Source organism: Oculina patagonica, chromosome 14, assembly GCF_052425735.1.
Source record: "Oculina patagonica isolate OP01 chromosome 14, crgOcupat, whole genome shotgun sequence".
In the NCBI taxonomy this organism is placed as follows: domain Eukaryota; kingdom Metazoa; phylum Cnidaria; class Anthozoa; order Scleractinia; family Oculinidae; genus Oculina; species Oculina patagonica.
The window spans coordinates 22682713-22698364 of record NC_135771.1 but is presented as its reverse complement, the minus strand read 5'-3'; the positions used below and the strand labels follow the sequence as shown (position 1 = coordinate 22698364).

Below are 15652 nucleotides of genomic sequence, written 5' to 3'. Positions count from 1 at the left end.
CGTCTCAGACGATTTGTCCGTCTCTAGTGCGAAAACGGCCAAATGCAATGAAACCAAAATCAACCTTTTGATTCCAATACTGCACAGTTAAAAATTAGGAAATTCGGTGCAAATCAAACTAAGGAAATGAAATGAATGAAAGTCAAAAAAGGTCCAAAGAGGTCCCGGATTTACATTCCACCAAATTCCTCCCGTGGTTCCGCATTTCCTTGCTGCTAACTAAAAGGAAATTTTTTTAGATTTGGCCTTAAAACAAATTTCGAGTTAAATCGCTGCTTTTTCGTCCGTATAGTTATTAAGGTCTAGGTTAAATAGGGTACTCGGGATTCAAAACTTAATTTCAAGTTAACAACCGGAAATTTTTTTGTCTTGAATGGTTCAAAAAGAAGATTACAGTCCAATAGAAAAAGATCTTGGCAAAGTCTTTCTGTTTAATGTTATCATTTACAACTGCGAAAATGCAATGTTTCGTGAAGAACTGTTTAAAAAATAAGTCAGGTTACAATGTATACAATGAGGGTATTAAATAAGTACTACTATTTATATACTGTAGCTATAGTACGCTAGGAAATATGTGTAACATAAACGTTCAGTTATTGAAATTACTAATTACCAGTATTAAAATATTTTTGTGAAGGTAAACGAAACGTGTGTTTTTGTTATTGTTTTAACAGCTAGCGCTAGAGTTCGTGTTTCAATTATATACCTCGTATTTTAATCTACATTTGTTTTTTATTGTAGTTTAAATGATATGTCAACATATGCTCGTTATCTAGTCTCTTTACTGGCAGTTTGGGTTCTAGAACTGATCAGAAGAAAAACATTTTCTCTTCTAAGTTCACTCTGCTTTGACAGTGGCAACAAGCTCTTCTAACGGACCTTCGAAATCTCTCGGGCTCTCCACAGCATTGAGGTCCACATTTAGAGAAACGCAATCCTTCCAGGTTGTAGGAGCTTTACCAAACGAGAACGCTACGATCTTTCCTCCCTGTAAAATAATGTCGTCTGCGAAAGGCTGTAAATCTTGAATCGACAGCAAACAGATGAGGACAATGCCATTTTGGTTCAGCCACTCTGAGATCCACTGCTTAATTTCCGCATAGCGAGAATCTGAGAGAGATTTCGAGCTGGCCAATTTCAACACCTTTACATCGCGTTGCTTAATTTCCAAACTTCCCGGTGGCTTAAATGCGTTCAGGGCATCACAGAAATGATCTACAACTTCGCTCGGTGGATTCGACTCCGCGTGCAGTACAAGCAAGCGAATACGTTTTATGTCGTTGCGTCCTTTCGGGATAATTCTTGGAGGTGCAGTTTTTTCTTTTCCTTTTTTTGACGTATCGTTCCCCATGACCTGTAAGAAATATTTGATCAAAATATTAAGTTTGTTAAGTTTCTTCATTTTGGTGTCGCTTGTCTAAGTTTAAAGTAAAGACTACAGACTTCGCTCATTTCTACGTACTCATTATGCTTAAATCTTGATATACTAAAGATGCGTAGGGGGTTTCCACTTTCCCTGCTAGCGTATTTCCGTTTAAACTTCAAGTTCTAATTATCCATAATCCGTGTTAATCTTCCGCAATATTAAGCATCCTTGTTCCTTGTTGGTTAATTTTAGCCTCTTTGGTATTTTCTAACCTTCGTAAACTGTTATTTTGTGGTTTGCTACGTTTTGATGACAGTTTTTGCATCGCTTAAAAAGGCAACAACTTGAGATCTCGACAGCAGCCGTTAGCAAATATCGCCCGAAAGCGTGTAAAAGAAAAAAAAATTCAATCTTGGCCTAAATGGAGGTCTAGTGGAACAATAAAGTTCAATCAGTTTTTTTCCTTGAGGCGAAGGGCGACGACGACGGTTTGACAGATCTGGCATCTGTTTCCAAGGGGTGCAATGCAATCACCCTCAAATAATACATTCAAACAATAATGACAAGACGACATATTGACTCACGAACAATTTGACTGCAAAAAGTTATTAAATAAATAATAATGGATTGATGTGTGGAGAGAAAGAACTCAGAAAAAAATTCTGAGTTCACAGATGGGACTCGAACCCACGACCTTCCGTACACTAGTCGGACGCTCTAACCACTGAGCTACTGAGAACTCTAATGGTGAGCAGTGGTCATTTGTGGGTGACACAACGACTGCATCGCGCAAGTCACATTATGTCAATGAACACACACATTTAACTGCATCACGCAGTCACGTAGTACTCTCAGAGTAAATAAATAAATAATAATGGATTGATGTGTGGAGAGAAAGAACTCAGAAAAAAATTCTTGGCAAAAAGTTATTTTCGTGATTTTTATTTTCGGTTTATTTTGCCGATTTCAGCACGGCAAATATGACAAAAATAAGAGCAGTACACCCCCACCAAAACTTTTCCACTTTACCCCCCCCCCCCCCCCCCCCCTTCCCAATCCCCAAGTGCTTCGGCGCTGAGTATCTTGGCCTTAGCTTCGAAGATGTTTCACGCGATTTCAAATGAATGTTCTTTTTTTCTTTTTTACTCCGTAGCACTTGCGTATAGAGCTCTCAAATTATGTTGCCTATGTAGCCCAAAAATAGTTTTACATTTACTTCAAGAAAAGTTGCTCTTTCGTTGGTTTGTATTTTCATAACAAAAGACCACGATTCAGTGGTCAATTTTGCCATTTTATAGATGGAAATACGGTGAGACATAATAGCTATTTTGGAGCTCGGTTTCACTTGAATTTCGGGCTGACAAATTTCGTTGTTTTAGTAGCCTAAAAATTGTATTGCCTATTTGAGGGAAGAAACGCTGCTCCTTCGCTGGGTTATATTTTTTATAGCACTGCGCCATGTACCAAGTTGAGTTTTTCCAATGTCAAGTTCCATTTTTTGCGGTGCTGAAATCGGCAAAATAAACCGAAAAAATCCCGGAGTATTATATTTGCAGTCAAAATGTTCATATAACCATTTATATTGTTAAGCAATATTTTGTCTTTTCAATGATATTTCAATTGTTTGAATTTTGTTCTTTTTGTTCTTTTGTAGGTGATTTTGAAGTCATGTGTTGTATTCACCCTCAAACCGTCATCGTCGCCGTCCGCCGAAAAGAAGAGTCTTTTTTTTAAGTAAGCACAATAGTTCACTAGACCTGCATTCTGGCAAAGTTTGAGAATTTTTTATTCTTTTTGTATTATTTTGTCGACCAGGTAGAACATGCTGAAGAAACAGTAGATGTATATTAATGTTTTTTGGCTTATTTTCGGGTTTTAAATAGATCGACATTACTTCAAATAAAACGAGCCAAGTGTGACAACATGCCACACCCTGAATCTAATATTGGATCAGGAACGTTTTCTTACAAAAATGTGGATCAGAAAATCAAGTTAAAGAAAGTAATTCTTCAATCCATTTGAATTTTTATCCGATTTTCTTTGTTTTGAGCATCCCCAATCTATTATTACTCCTTAAAACGTCTTTTCTGTTTTTCTCTTGTTTCATTGCATCATCTTTACATTTTGGTCCGTTTGTAGCCAAAAAAATTTATTTGACTTCGATCATTGCGTGACCTATAGCCGACCACACGATGTAAGCCCATTTGTAATTTCCATCGATTTCATTGAGTTTATTTAAACTAGCTTACAATACAAACTACACATTGAAAAATTGCTAAGCAAAGCAAGCTTTCCGACAGAAAAAGAGTATTAATTAAAATCTCTGCTACTAGCGTTTGATGGGGTTTGGTGATGAGGGTCATTAATTTAAATGTTAGCCCAAAGAATGGTTTAAATTATGACTTCGAAGTAAGAAAAAAAATTAAATGCATTAAGAAACCCATTAAAAGCAATTTGAAAAGTAAACAAAACCATTCGAAATATTAACAGAAATTTAAAAGGGCTTACTTACAGTTAACGTAGAGAAACTCGCTTGCGTGTGTGTGAGCGCGCGTAGCGTGACTTTATAATATCATAAATTAAAAGGCCAAAGTTAACTTCTAATACAATTAGCTATTCGAGGAATGATGTCTCTTTCAAAACCGATTACAACAAGCAGAACCGGTAACAAATAAAATCTATTCTCTCAGAACAACATTCTGTTACGCTAGATGTATACTGGAGGGTAGTTTCGAAGCAAACAACACTTTATTCCTGGTAACTGAAACACAGATCGTGATGAAGCAAATACGACGGAATGACCAATCTGCATATGGAATTATGCTATTTAAAGACCAATATTGCTTCAGAATTACATCAAATTTTGGTTGATCTCCGAATAAAATAAGTAAGAAATTGAAAAATAACCTTTCTTGCGCAAATGTAACATGGTCTGACTTATCGCATTGGTAAAGGGACATAGCAAGATCGACATAACCATTGAAAGCCATGAATTCAATATGAAATCAACCGCGAATCAGGTTACAGATGTGTTGTAAACAATGTGAATAAATGGGCAAAAATACCCTTACCTTTTCACTTAAACGCTCCTGTAAGCGGCTTAGATTCGAGGTTTGAGCTTCTCTCAACTACGGATCTCTTCAGATGAAGATTTTAGAACTGTAGAAGGATTTGATTTAATGTTCGACCTTGCGTATCGGCAAACAATTTGCTTGTGTGGATTGTGAGTTATTCCAGACCTTCAGGTGACGTCACACGTCTGGGATGTTGAGCCCGCGCGCACTATCCATTGATACAGCAGTACTCGGAAATTTTGATGCAAGGGAGTGAGGCCTTTTACTCGTTTTTTCCGGAAAATTATTAGCCTTTTCAAGCAGCAAAACACATGAAGGAGTATTTCTTAGTATGCTAAGAAGATGTATAGAGGTAAAGGACTTGATTTAGTTAAATTTTAAGCCTGTTTTTTGTAATAGATGCGTTATATAAACCTGTTTCCCGCCAAGCCTGAACTCTCGCCATATTGGGTGTGGTCGTTAACTTGAAATGGGTAAAACATTACTGAGCATAAATTTTACGTACATTTCACGAGCAGGCGACTGGAATGAAGACAAATTTATCTTAGTCTAATATTTTTAATACACTGGTTAATATTCTACTGCCTCACAACGAAGGTTTTACCTTTCGGCCAGAACACTTGAAAGTACGTAAATCGTACAGAGTGTGTGTTAGAATACGACGCCCAATAATTTCCGGAAAATTAGATTTCCGAAATATGAAAAGAATATAAATAAAGGATGCTTTGCCGAAGCGTTAACTTCTCGACTTTGAAGGATATACATATGTTAGAAACGGTATAGTCAAGTACATGCAATGACATGTATTCAATTACCCATACTTTTTTCTGTAAATATTCCAGCGAGCTTCGACTCGTTCTCATTCTCCAACTAAATTCACAAACGATCCACGGCATTGCCTACTCAGTGTGTCCGTAGCAGGCAGCCACGTAATTCTGCCGCCTTTAATTCTTACTAGCCTGCGAACAGGCTCCGAAGTGGAGCTGAGCAGCTTGAAATAAATCGGCAAACGAAGCGAGCCCTTTCTCTACCCCAGGTCCCGCTCGGCTCGCTTCGCTCGCGTATTTCTACAATTCGCCCTGCCCCACTGGCGATTAAATTCGCGGTGATGAGGGATAAAATCTCTCATAGCGCCGCTAGCTTAAAGAAGTCACACACCCAAGCCGAAAAAAAAGTTTAGTGTTAATAATGACAAGACGCAAAAAACCTCTTTTGAACTGAAGTACGGAAGTATTGCCGAAATGAAATGTTCATTTGTTACGAGCGTGGGTCAAAGAAAAAAAACCTAATCCCCCAACAGAATTCGAATTAATGACCTGAAAGACTCTTGTTGAGCTAGGCCATTTACTAGGTTCAAGAATTATCCGTACACGAAAAAGTGTCCGCATGCATATTTTTCCTTCATGGGGAATTTGTCAATTCTTGATTCGGGCAAATCTTCCCTAAAATTGGAACAACTTTTGAGCTCAAATGACACATTGTTGAGCAATTAAAAATTAAACTGATTTTTCATTTTTTCTCTCTGGAAATCATTTTTTTTTTTACTTTTTGGATATAATAAGCTGTGCAAACTGGCACACATCAAAATTATTTTCGGAATCACTTTATTTTAACATGAGTTTAATCTATTTAGACAGCTCGAATGAAAGCTGTGAACCTACAGCGGTTTCGCTTCTCTTGAGGGAACACATATCTTTGTGCTACAGTTAACACAACCACACAACCGTAATAAACCAAATGCGTACAGTAAATTGGACTCTTAAACATTCTTGTAAGGGGAGTAAAACTAAAGTTGCCTTGTTTTAGTTGCCTTTTTCGGCCAAAACTCATGGTTTTATTTTCCCTCTGCTTTTGGGGAAAGCAGAGAGTGTGTTATCACTCTCTGAAAGACTGGAATAACCTAGAGAGAGACACTAGAAATGCACTTGATTTTGTAAATTTTAAGCGTAGCGTTCTAAGTAGGTTTTTTAGTTAATTCTTTCTTTTGTATTCAAGTTAGTTTTTAATAATAGTTTTTAATTCTTAGGTATTTTTCGTTTTATTGTATATAGTCTTATTAAGTATTTTTAATCTTAGTTAGGACCTTTCTGAAAACCACTGTATAGTGAATGAAGGCATCCTAATAAAAGATTATTATTATTATTATTATTATTCACTGAATTATACTTTTGAGCTCATTCTGAGCGCTCAGAATAAAAAGCAAAGCACTGAAACGCACTGAGTTTTTGCACACACCTTCTGTTCGAGTCATTCTATTGTCTCCCCCTGCTACTGAAGCTAGACTAAGTCATATACAAAACATTTTTACCCTTTACTAAACTATACTTTTGAGCGCATTCTGAGCGCTCAGAATAAAAAGTAAAGTAAACGGACTGAAATGATTCTTTATAAACGTAAAGTTTTTAGCCTGCGCGGCAGGCGTTCAAAGGGGAAAAAGAGAGGACATACTGAACTGACCAAGAAGAACAATCAATTTTAACACTCTACAAATTCTTACCAATCACGATTTTTGCGTTCAGAATCTGGACGTAAAAAACGATAAGAAGAATAGTGTTATTGCAGGCGTCCCCCTCCCCACTTCTCCGATCGCGCTTCGCGCTCTCTCCTCGCGCTCGAACTCCCTTCCCTTTCCCCTTTGAATGCCGGCCACGCAGGCTGAAAACTTTTTTGTCACACCTTTTGTTCGAGTCATTCTATTGTCTCTGCCTGCTACCGAAGCTTGGATACCGGTTTTGTCACACCTATTGTCCGCCTTCAGTGACAAAAAAATTGGCTCAGAAGCCACTTAATTAAACTCAAAAAGGCCAAAAGAGTCGCGCGTCTAAACTTATATAAATTTTATGCCCGTTCGTATTTTATGTGGTCCCTCCACTCCGGAGGAGGAGCAGGCTGTGAGGTCGGCAGGCATTGCACCGCCCGCAAGGGAGCCTAGCCGTCCGCCTTAAACATAAAAACATACCTGGGTACCAGAGAATTTTTCTCACGCGCGACGGATTACACTTCGGCGGTTTACCGCCGGTAACAAAGAACCGGTGAGCTGTTTCTTTAGTTAATTAGCTTATTCATGAAAACTACTCAAACGCGTCAACAAGGGACAAAGGACGCTGAATGCTTAATAAGCTTAAGGTATAAAGCAGCCGTAATTTATCAGACAGCATCACTCTACATCAACAGAAAGATGAGTAAGTCTCACGAAGAATCAAAGGTCCTCGACAAACCAACCGACACCAATGGCTGTGTTAATCCTCAAGAATCGCCTAACATGTTACAGACCTTGGCAGTGCTTATCGCCCAAAAGCTTAACTTGAAGACAGCTCCCAAAAGCAGTATTGCCAGAAATGCGTCCGTCAGCATGCCAATGGCTAGAGAAACCTTCGAGACCTTGTTCTCTAGACTACCATCCGCTTCTATCCCATTACCAGCGTACGGGAATATTAGGTTTTTCGTACCGGTCGCTGAACTTGACAGCGTAATGCCAGCGGGGTGGTCATCAAATACTTTCCGAACTTCCACAACTTGCCGTATCCAGTTGCACAAGCCGGTAGAAGTTGCTCTCTTGGAGAGAAAGAAAGTATTTTTTGATCACTCACAGTGCTTACGCTGTCAAGGTGGCGATGAAGCTCCGGTCGCTTGTGAAGGTGTAAAGCGAGAGGTAGTTTACAGCACAACGGTACTGAAGGTGTCTTTCTACCGAGAGAGAAGCAAGCAGCAACAGAGAAAGCCAAAGGAGAGGATAAGGCTAACTTGGGCAAAGCCCAGAGCTTCTGAGAAGTAGCCAGCGATAATATATACAAACGGCTCCTTTAGGAGCCACCACATGAATAAAAGCAATGACCAATTTCTTTACCATATCTCTTTAGCTTGAACTTCACATTTTATTTCAATATTTCATTTCTTGACCTTTTTCCAAGTTATAAATAAGCGCTGTCTTCAGAAAGCACCAAAAACGTGAGACAGATGTCTCGTGACCGATTATTCTCTAGACTGTCCACAGCCTCTCGATTTTTCAACGCAAAAAAGCAAACGAAGCGAGCGCGCGGGGGGAGCGGGGCGGGAAGAGAGCGAAAGAGACAGGCGTTGTCGATACCGCCGCGCGGATTCTTCGCTTATTTGGCGGCTCCCTCTGTTCTTACTCTGTGTCGTTTTTGTTTGCGTCTTAACTTAAAATAGAAGTGTGTTCTTTTCGGCTGATCAGAAGCGAAAGAGAATAGAACAGGCGTTATCCGGATACCGAAGCGCGAATTCTTTGCTTGTCTGATCTCATTTAGTTTTTCGTTGAGTTATTTTAGTTTCGGTAGTCAATTAGTTTATCGTTTAGTTTAGCTTAGTTAGTCCATTCTATAATAATTGCTTCTTCAAAACGTGCCTGCGTTTTTATTTAACGATCGTGCTAAAAACAATAAACGGCAGACTCAAGCGATCGAAGAAAACGTCGAAGCGGAAAGAACCAGAGCATGAATGGCGCTAATTTTGAAAGCGCTTTCAGTGTAAACGACGTACATGCAGAACGATCGGGGTCGTGCTATGGTAGTGACGATTGTTTTCGTCCCTGTTGAATTAAACCAACTTCAAATTCAAGCACGGAAGACAAGACAGCACTAGCTCTATTTGTTTTTTATAGAACTGACAGGCAGATTCTTTTACTGTGATGAAATTCGTATCTTTCCTTTTGTGGCTGTTTTAACATATTAACAAGTGTTTCATCGGCTATCCAAACACCTCGAGTTTCGTCAAATTTTTTCAACTCTCTTCTCGTATTTACGTTTTCTTAATTTGTAATTTCGTAATAATTTGTTAATGAAGATCATTATATAAAAAGATAAATGATCAATTTTGCCCTTCCACTCGCGTTAATTTAAGAGTTTGGTATCCAGGCATGAAAACTACAGAATGGGGATCAAGTAAATAAAATCACCTTTTCTTTTTTGTCTCTAAAATTATCGTTACTTTTTTCACTTTTTGGATAATAAGCTTGAGTTTAATCAATTTAGACAGCTCGAACGAAAGCTGTAAAAATACTGCGGTTTCGCTTCTCTTGAGGGCAAACATTCTTTGTGTTAGTTAGCAAAACCCCCCAACCTTATTTCATTTTGCTTTACAAATAATTGCGTTAAAATAAAGGAATCATATTACCTTGTAAGAGTGAAACTCCGTTCTAGCCAATCGAGCTTTCTAAAGTATAGCATAGTGTTTTTTTTTTTTCGGCCAAAACTCTTGGTAATTTAATTTTTAATCGTTCAAAGATGGAGCTCAAAAAAAGGTTCCATCTTTGGGCCGTGGAGACTTGCGCAAATCAAGAATTGGCAACTTTCCCATGAAGGAATTAAGTTATGCATGCTGGCCTTTTTCGTGTACGGATAATTCTTACAACACAGTTGGGCCCTGCTACTACACTATATCGTCGTCCCCCTCTCTTCTCCGTAATTTTGTCCGCTGTGATGCCCATAGCATTAAGTGAACCTAACACATGTTTTTAACCCGTCGAACAGATTTTTTCTTTGTCCTACGCTCGTGACAAATGAACATTTCATCTTTATCATTTTTTTCACCGAGCTTAAAACTTATTATCTTTCATTATTTATTACACACACGGTGCTTTCGACATTACTGACCCTAGCAGTATGCAGGACGCGTGTCGCAGATAAACCTACCTTATTACATGAAATTTTCGCGACACGTTTATTTCGCGAATTTAGCGATTTCAAAAAAATCGCGAAAGTAAAGTGACGCGAACAATAAGTGTCGCGAACATAACATGACGCGAAAATTAAGTGACTCACATTATGCCAATTATCAAGAAATAATAAGTTTAGTACCACTAAAATCAATGTGAATGAATGTTGTCGTCCGAATTGACTCAAGAACAATTATTCATGTATGTACAAGCATGACCTACTTGAAGACAGGGTGAGAACTACTCTGTTGTTGCTTTTGCCGAGATTTAGTCCGTCATTTGCGTTTTTGTTAATTTTGAAGTTATTGATCCTTTGATGAAGTCGTTTTATGTAATTCAAGGGCATGTTAAATAATATTACCAAGGAAATGTAAATTGTGTCTTACTCAGAAACGCGAAATTAAAGTGATTCAAAATACAAAATTTTCGCAAAATCGCGAAATTTAAGTGTCGCGAAATATGCGCACCTCAAAATCGCGAAATTAACGTGTCGCGAAAATTTCATGTAATAAGGTAGTAAATGGCCAAGCTCACCAAGAGTCTCTCAGATCATTGATTCGAATCCTGTCGGGGACTCACGTTTTTTCTTGTCGTGACAAATGAAATTTTCATCTTTATCAAAACGTCAGTACTCTAGCGCAAAATAGGTTTTGTTGCATCTTGTCATTATTACAATGTAACACCAAACCTTTTTTCGGCTTGGGTGTGTGACTTCTTTAAGCAAGCGTCACTCTGAGCGATTTTATCGCTCTTCGCCTCGAGTTTAATTTGATCGCCAGTAAAATGAAAAACCCCAAAATTACGTGGCTACCAGCTATGGTCAAACTGAGCAGGCGATGCATGCCGCGGATCGCTGGCCAATTTAATTGGCGAATGAGAACGAGTCGAAGTTCGCTGGAACATTAACAGAACTGAAGTATGGGTAATTAAATACGTGACTACACCTCTTCTAACATATCATATCCTTCAAAGTCGAAAAATAAAATAAAAGTTACGGCAGGGCATCGTTAGCTTACATCCTTTAATTATTTTAGAAATGTAAGTTTAAAGAAATCAATGTATATCATATTTTTATACAGGCACTGTACTGGGACACCTTCCCATCCCTTGCCATGCCAGTGGCAGCTATTTAGTTTAAAATGATTTAGATTCAAATGATTTCGTCAAACTAGTTCCAGTTTGATTTTATTTTTGTCTTTTGCACCTGTGTCTTTCGGTTAGAAAAGAAAGAAAATATTTCCGCGCGAAAAATGACAAATACATATTAAAGACAAACAAAATCACAACTACAGTCCGACCTCTATTAAGCGGCCACCTATTAAGCGGCCACCCTCCATTAAGCGGCCACTTTCCATAGTCCCGATTTATTTGTCACTAAACTGCTGTATTTGATACCTCTATTCAATGGCCACCTCTATTAAGCGGCCGCGGCCACCTTTTTGCTGTCGCAAGTGTATTATTTATATGGTTTTTACCTCCATTAAGCGGCCAGCAAATTATCTTTCCAAGCGAAATGGTGACAGATGATATATATCGTCCGTGAAATATCTTGAGCTAAATTATTTCACGTACCAACTGTTGATGCAAAAAGGCCTAAGAAACTTGTCAACGATGTTTTGCTTATTTTTTGTACATTATTATCCCGAAGAAATAGTATACATTTCAACTACGTGCCCTCTGTGTTAGAACTAGAACTATGCATGGGCTGGAAATGCACTTGATGTTTTGTAACAATGAATTTTGGATTTATCTTCATATATGTTAACTTTTTAAAAGCATTTTGCTATATATAGAGTCAATAAAATCATGTTTTTTGCCATTCCTGTCCAATTTATATTGTACCTCTATTAAGCGGCCAACCTCTATAAAGCGGCCACTTTTCAAAGTCCCGAGGGTGGCCGCTTAATAGAGGTCGGACTGTAATCTATAGGAGAAAGGAACGACCAAAAAAGCAACATTACCTTATAGTAAAATATTTTCTTTGTCTTGAATGAACTCTTCTGCTTCGTGACCTTTTTCTCGGCAAAACGTTTTCTTTCAAAGAAGCCCAAAAACACAGCTGTTTTAACACGGTGTAATGGGGTTAGCCGTTAGCCGTAAAACAGCCAAAAATTTTAGCCGTTAGGCCTAAAAATTGAAAAATTTTAACCGTCAGCCGTAAAAAATGTTTACCGTAAAAAAATTCTAGCCACTAAAAAGTTTGATTGATTGATCGATTGTGTCGTAGCATAAGTTGACAGAAGTTCTGACAGCTCTGACTGTAGTTCTGACCATTTTTTGACCTTTTTCAGTTTTTTTCACTTGTGTACTAGTTGATTATGGTCATTTTGCAAGTTTTAATAAGTAGACATCACGCTGGAGAGGAAAAGCCCACAGAAAGTTTAATTAAAGGTGATTTTATTTACTTGATCCCATCAACTCTCTTTTCTTCAGTTAAGCTTTTCGCTTAATACCGGGGTCCGTATTTTAAAAGCGGTTGTCCGTAAAGCGGGGTTCCACTGTAACAATAATTAGCGTAAAATATCAGGGATAGTCTCGTATAAGGAAGATCAAGTAGGTTACAAAAAGCAAACTAGAAACAATTGGCCTTTTTGAGATAGCTAGGTTAAATAAATTCCATTAAAAAAACTTGAACTAAAGCTGTAAAAACACGAGCCTTTGAGGCTGTCATCACAGCTGTTTCGACTTCTTTTTCGATTTTTTTTTTAATGATTCACAATCTGTCTCGTTCATTTTGCTGCAAGAACTCTTTAAAATTTCAACCTCTATATGCAAATTCAATGCTTTGAAACATCATTGGTGATTTGACTTGCGACCACTTCTCCACTTATTTTCACTTTATCCAAGTCACCATCTCACTTATTATTTATTCACGTTTATCATTTGGACATATTTGAGCCTTGCATTTAGCAGGACATGTGTCACACATAAAATATGACTTCGATCACCACGAGTCCCCTACAGCTCAGTGGTTAGAGCGTCCAACCGGTATTTCTGGAAGGTCGTGGGTTTGCTTTTGACTCCCGTTGGGGAACTCGGAAAATCTTTTTCCCGAGTATTTGACTTGCGACCACTTCTCTACTTTTTCAGTTTCATCATTGGTGATTACTTACCAATCAATATTTACCTGTCACATTTAGAACAACCCACCTCTTTTTCGAGAATATTGTATCACCGGCCACGTATTATCCTAAGCTCTCAGTCTCTCGCATTCAGTCCCAAGAGTTCTTTCAGGACAAAGAAGATCTCTTAAGGTAATGTTGCATTTTTTTATATTACTTCTTTTTGTAGCTTAGTAGTGATTTTGTTTTTCTGATCAATTTTGTCGTTTTTCGTTTGGTAATATCCTCTTTCTTTTCTCACCGAAAGACGCAAAAGGATCCAAAAGCAAAGAATGCATAATTGTTCTTGGCGTGAACAATTTCTGCAATGTCTTTTGAACGGTTTTCTTAGTTCTTGTAAAACAAAGTCTTTCACGCAAACGTCTTGTTTTAAACATCACTTTTGTTAAGTGTTATAGTTCAAAATGCATTTTTCAGGTCAAAATCGGATTGCAAAGTAGTTTGATTTGTATTTTCTGTTGTTTCAGATTTATTACCATAATCCTAAAACAAAGAAAAATGAAAATCGAACAAGTTTGAAGTTATTTTAACAGAAAAGTATCCGTTATTAAAGCTGACCGCGAACTTATGAGAAAAATCCTCGTAGCGGCCACAAATACGACATTGTATCACAAGCGCTTTAAAATCACTGTGAAGAAAATAAAGCAAAGTAAAGGTGCATTTTTCTTATTATTAACAAATTATTACAAAATTTCGAATTAAGAAAAATTTTATTACATTAGGTCTGGATAATAGCAGTGATGATATGAATTTCAAGGAAAAAAACCCCGACACTGTTAAGTTTTATATACATGCATGTTCGGCAGACGCATCTGCCATCTTCGTATAGCTGTTTCTTAGAATTGAAAGATTTTTTTAAAAAAAGATTGTTTTTCAGTAGCTGTTTCTAATTCTCACTTTCTCGTTAGCGTTTTCGTATCTGAAAAGTTTATTTAAAGGTACTTTGACACGTTGAACACTCTATTTTTTTCTTACTTCATTTACAAAATCTCTTTTAAATTAAAGTGAGCCTCAAAATACTTAGTAACAATAAGCGTAAAATATCATGGATAGTCTCGTATAAGGAAGATCAAGTGGGTTACAAAAGGCAAACTAGAAAACAATTGGCCTTTTTGAGATAGCTAGGTTAAATAAATTCAATTAAGAAAACTTGAACAAAAGCTGAGAAAACACGAGCCTTCGAGGCTGTATACACAGCTGTTTCGACTTCTTTTGGAAGTAAATTTTGAGAGGTGACGAAGGTAACGAGCGCGAGTGATTTTATCAGCGAATCTCCATTAATTTTCTTTACGTTTAAAAATTCACATCTTCATAATGATTCGCAATCTGTCTCGTTCATTTTGCTGCAAGAACTCTTCAAAATCTCAACCTTTATATGCAAATTAAATTCTTTGAAACAGCATTGGTGATTATTTACCAATCGCTTCTTTTCAGGGTCGTTGTCCTGTCACATTTAGAACAACCCATTTATTTGTCGAGAATATTGGGGGGGCCAATATTGTATCGCCACGTACTATCTTAAAGCTTTCAGTCTCTTGCATACAGTCCCAAGAGTTCTTTCAGGACAAAGAAGATCTCTTAAGGTAATGTTGCATTTTTTTAGAGTACGTCTTTTTGTAGCTTCGTAGTGATTGTGTTTTCCTGATCAATTTTGTCGTTTTTCGTTTGGTAATGTTCTATTTCTTTTCTCACCGAAAGACGCAAAAGCAAAGATTTTAATGTCCAGAAAAAAAAACTTGCATAATTGTTCTTGGCGTAAACAGTTTCTGCAATGTATTTTGAAAGGTTTTGTAGTTCTTGTCACAAAGTTATTCGTGCAAACGTCTTGTTTTAGGGCCTGTTTACAAGCAGGTAGGGTAACCCTATGTGCTAGGGTTATCCTAGCAAGAGGGTTAGAAGATAGCCTGGGTTTACAAGCAAAATTCGCAGGTAGGGTAACCCTACTACCCCGGGTCAACTTACACCGGTTACGCTTCAGTTAACCTTGTAAAATTTTGTCGTTAGAAACTGTTATTCGAAAATAATTCCGTTCCAGTGCAAAAATACGACAAATTGTGAATGAACACGATGTTTCTTGGTCACAATTCGCTGTTTTTGTCGGTATTTTTAAACATATTTAGCTTTTTGGAGCCAAAATAAAGTTGTCCCGGGTAGGCGAGTTACCCCTAGCAGAGCGTTTACAAGGCGCTAGGGTTACCCTAGCTGCTAGGGTAACCCTAGCACTCAGCTAGGGTTACCCTAGGTGCTAGGGTAACCCTAGCGCCTTGTAAACACGTCGATGAAAAAAAGAAGAAATGTGGGAGCGCTAGGGTAACCCTAGGTGCTAGGGTTACCCGCCTGCTTGTAAACAGGCCCTTAAACTGTTAAGCTAGTGTTATACTTCAAAATGCATTTTTTCGGGTCAAAATCGGATTAC

General features: G+C 37.8%; 1 protein-coding gene across 1 annotated transcript; it reads right to left on the bottom strand.

The window, feature by feature from the left end:
* Positions 1–411: 411 nt before the first annotated feature.
* Positions 412–4616, bottom strand: LOC144637934 (uncharacterized). The gene is made up of 2 exons (XM_078497021.1): positions 4438–4616; positions 412–1354 (listed from the first exon to the last, which is right to left on the bottom strand). Exon 2 carries the CDS (start codon positions 1349–1351, stop codon positions 839–841), a length of 513 nt encoding a protein of 170 aa, XP_078353147.1. The 5' UTR covers positions 1352–1354; positions 4438–4616; the 3' UTR covers positions 412–838.
* Between the last annotated feature and the right edge of the window lie 11036 nt (positions 4617–15652).

Bases quoted from the DNA above. Each gene is read 5' to 3' on its own strand.
- LOC144637934 (XM_078497021.1), bottom strand. From the start codon at position 1,351: ATGGGGAACGATACGTCAAAAAAAGGAAAAGAAAAAACTGCACCTCCA.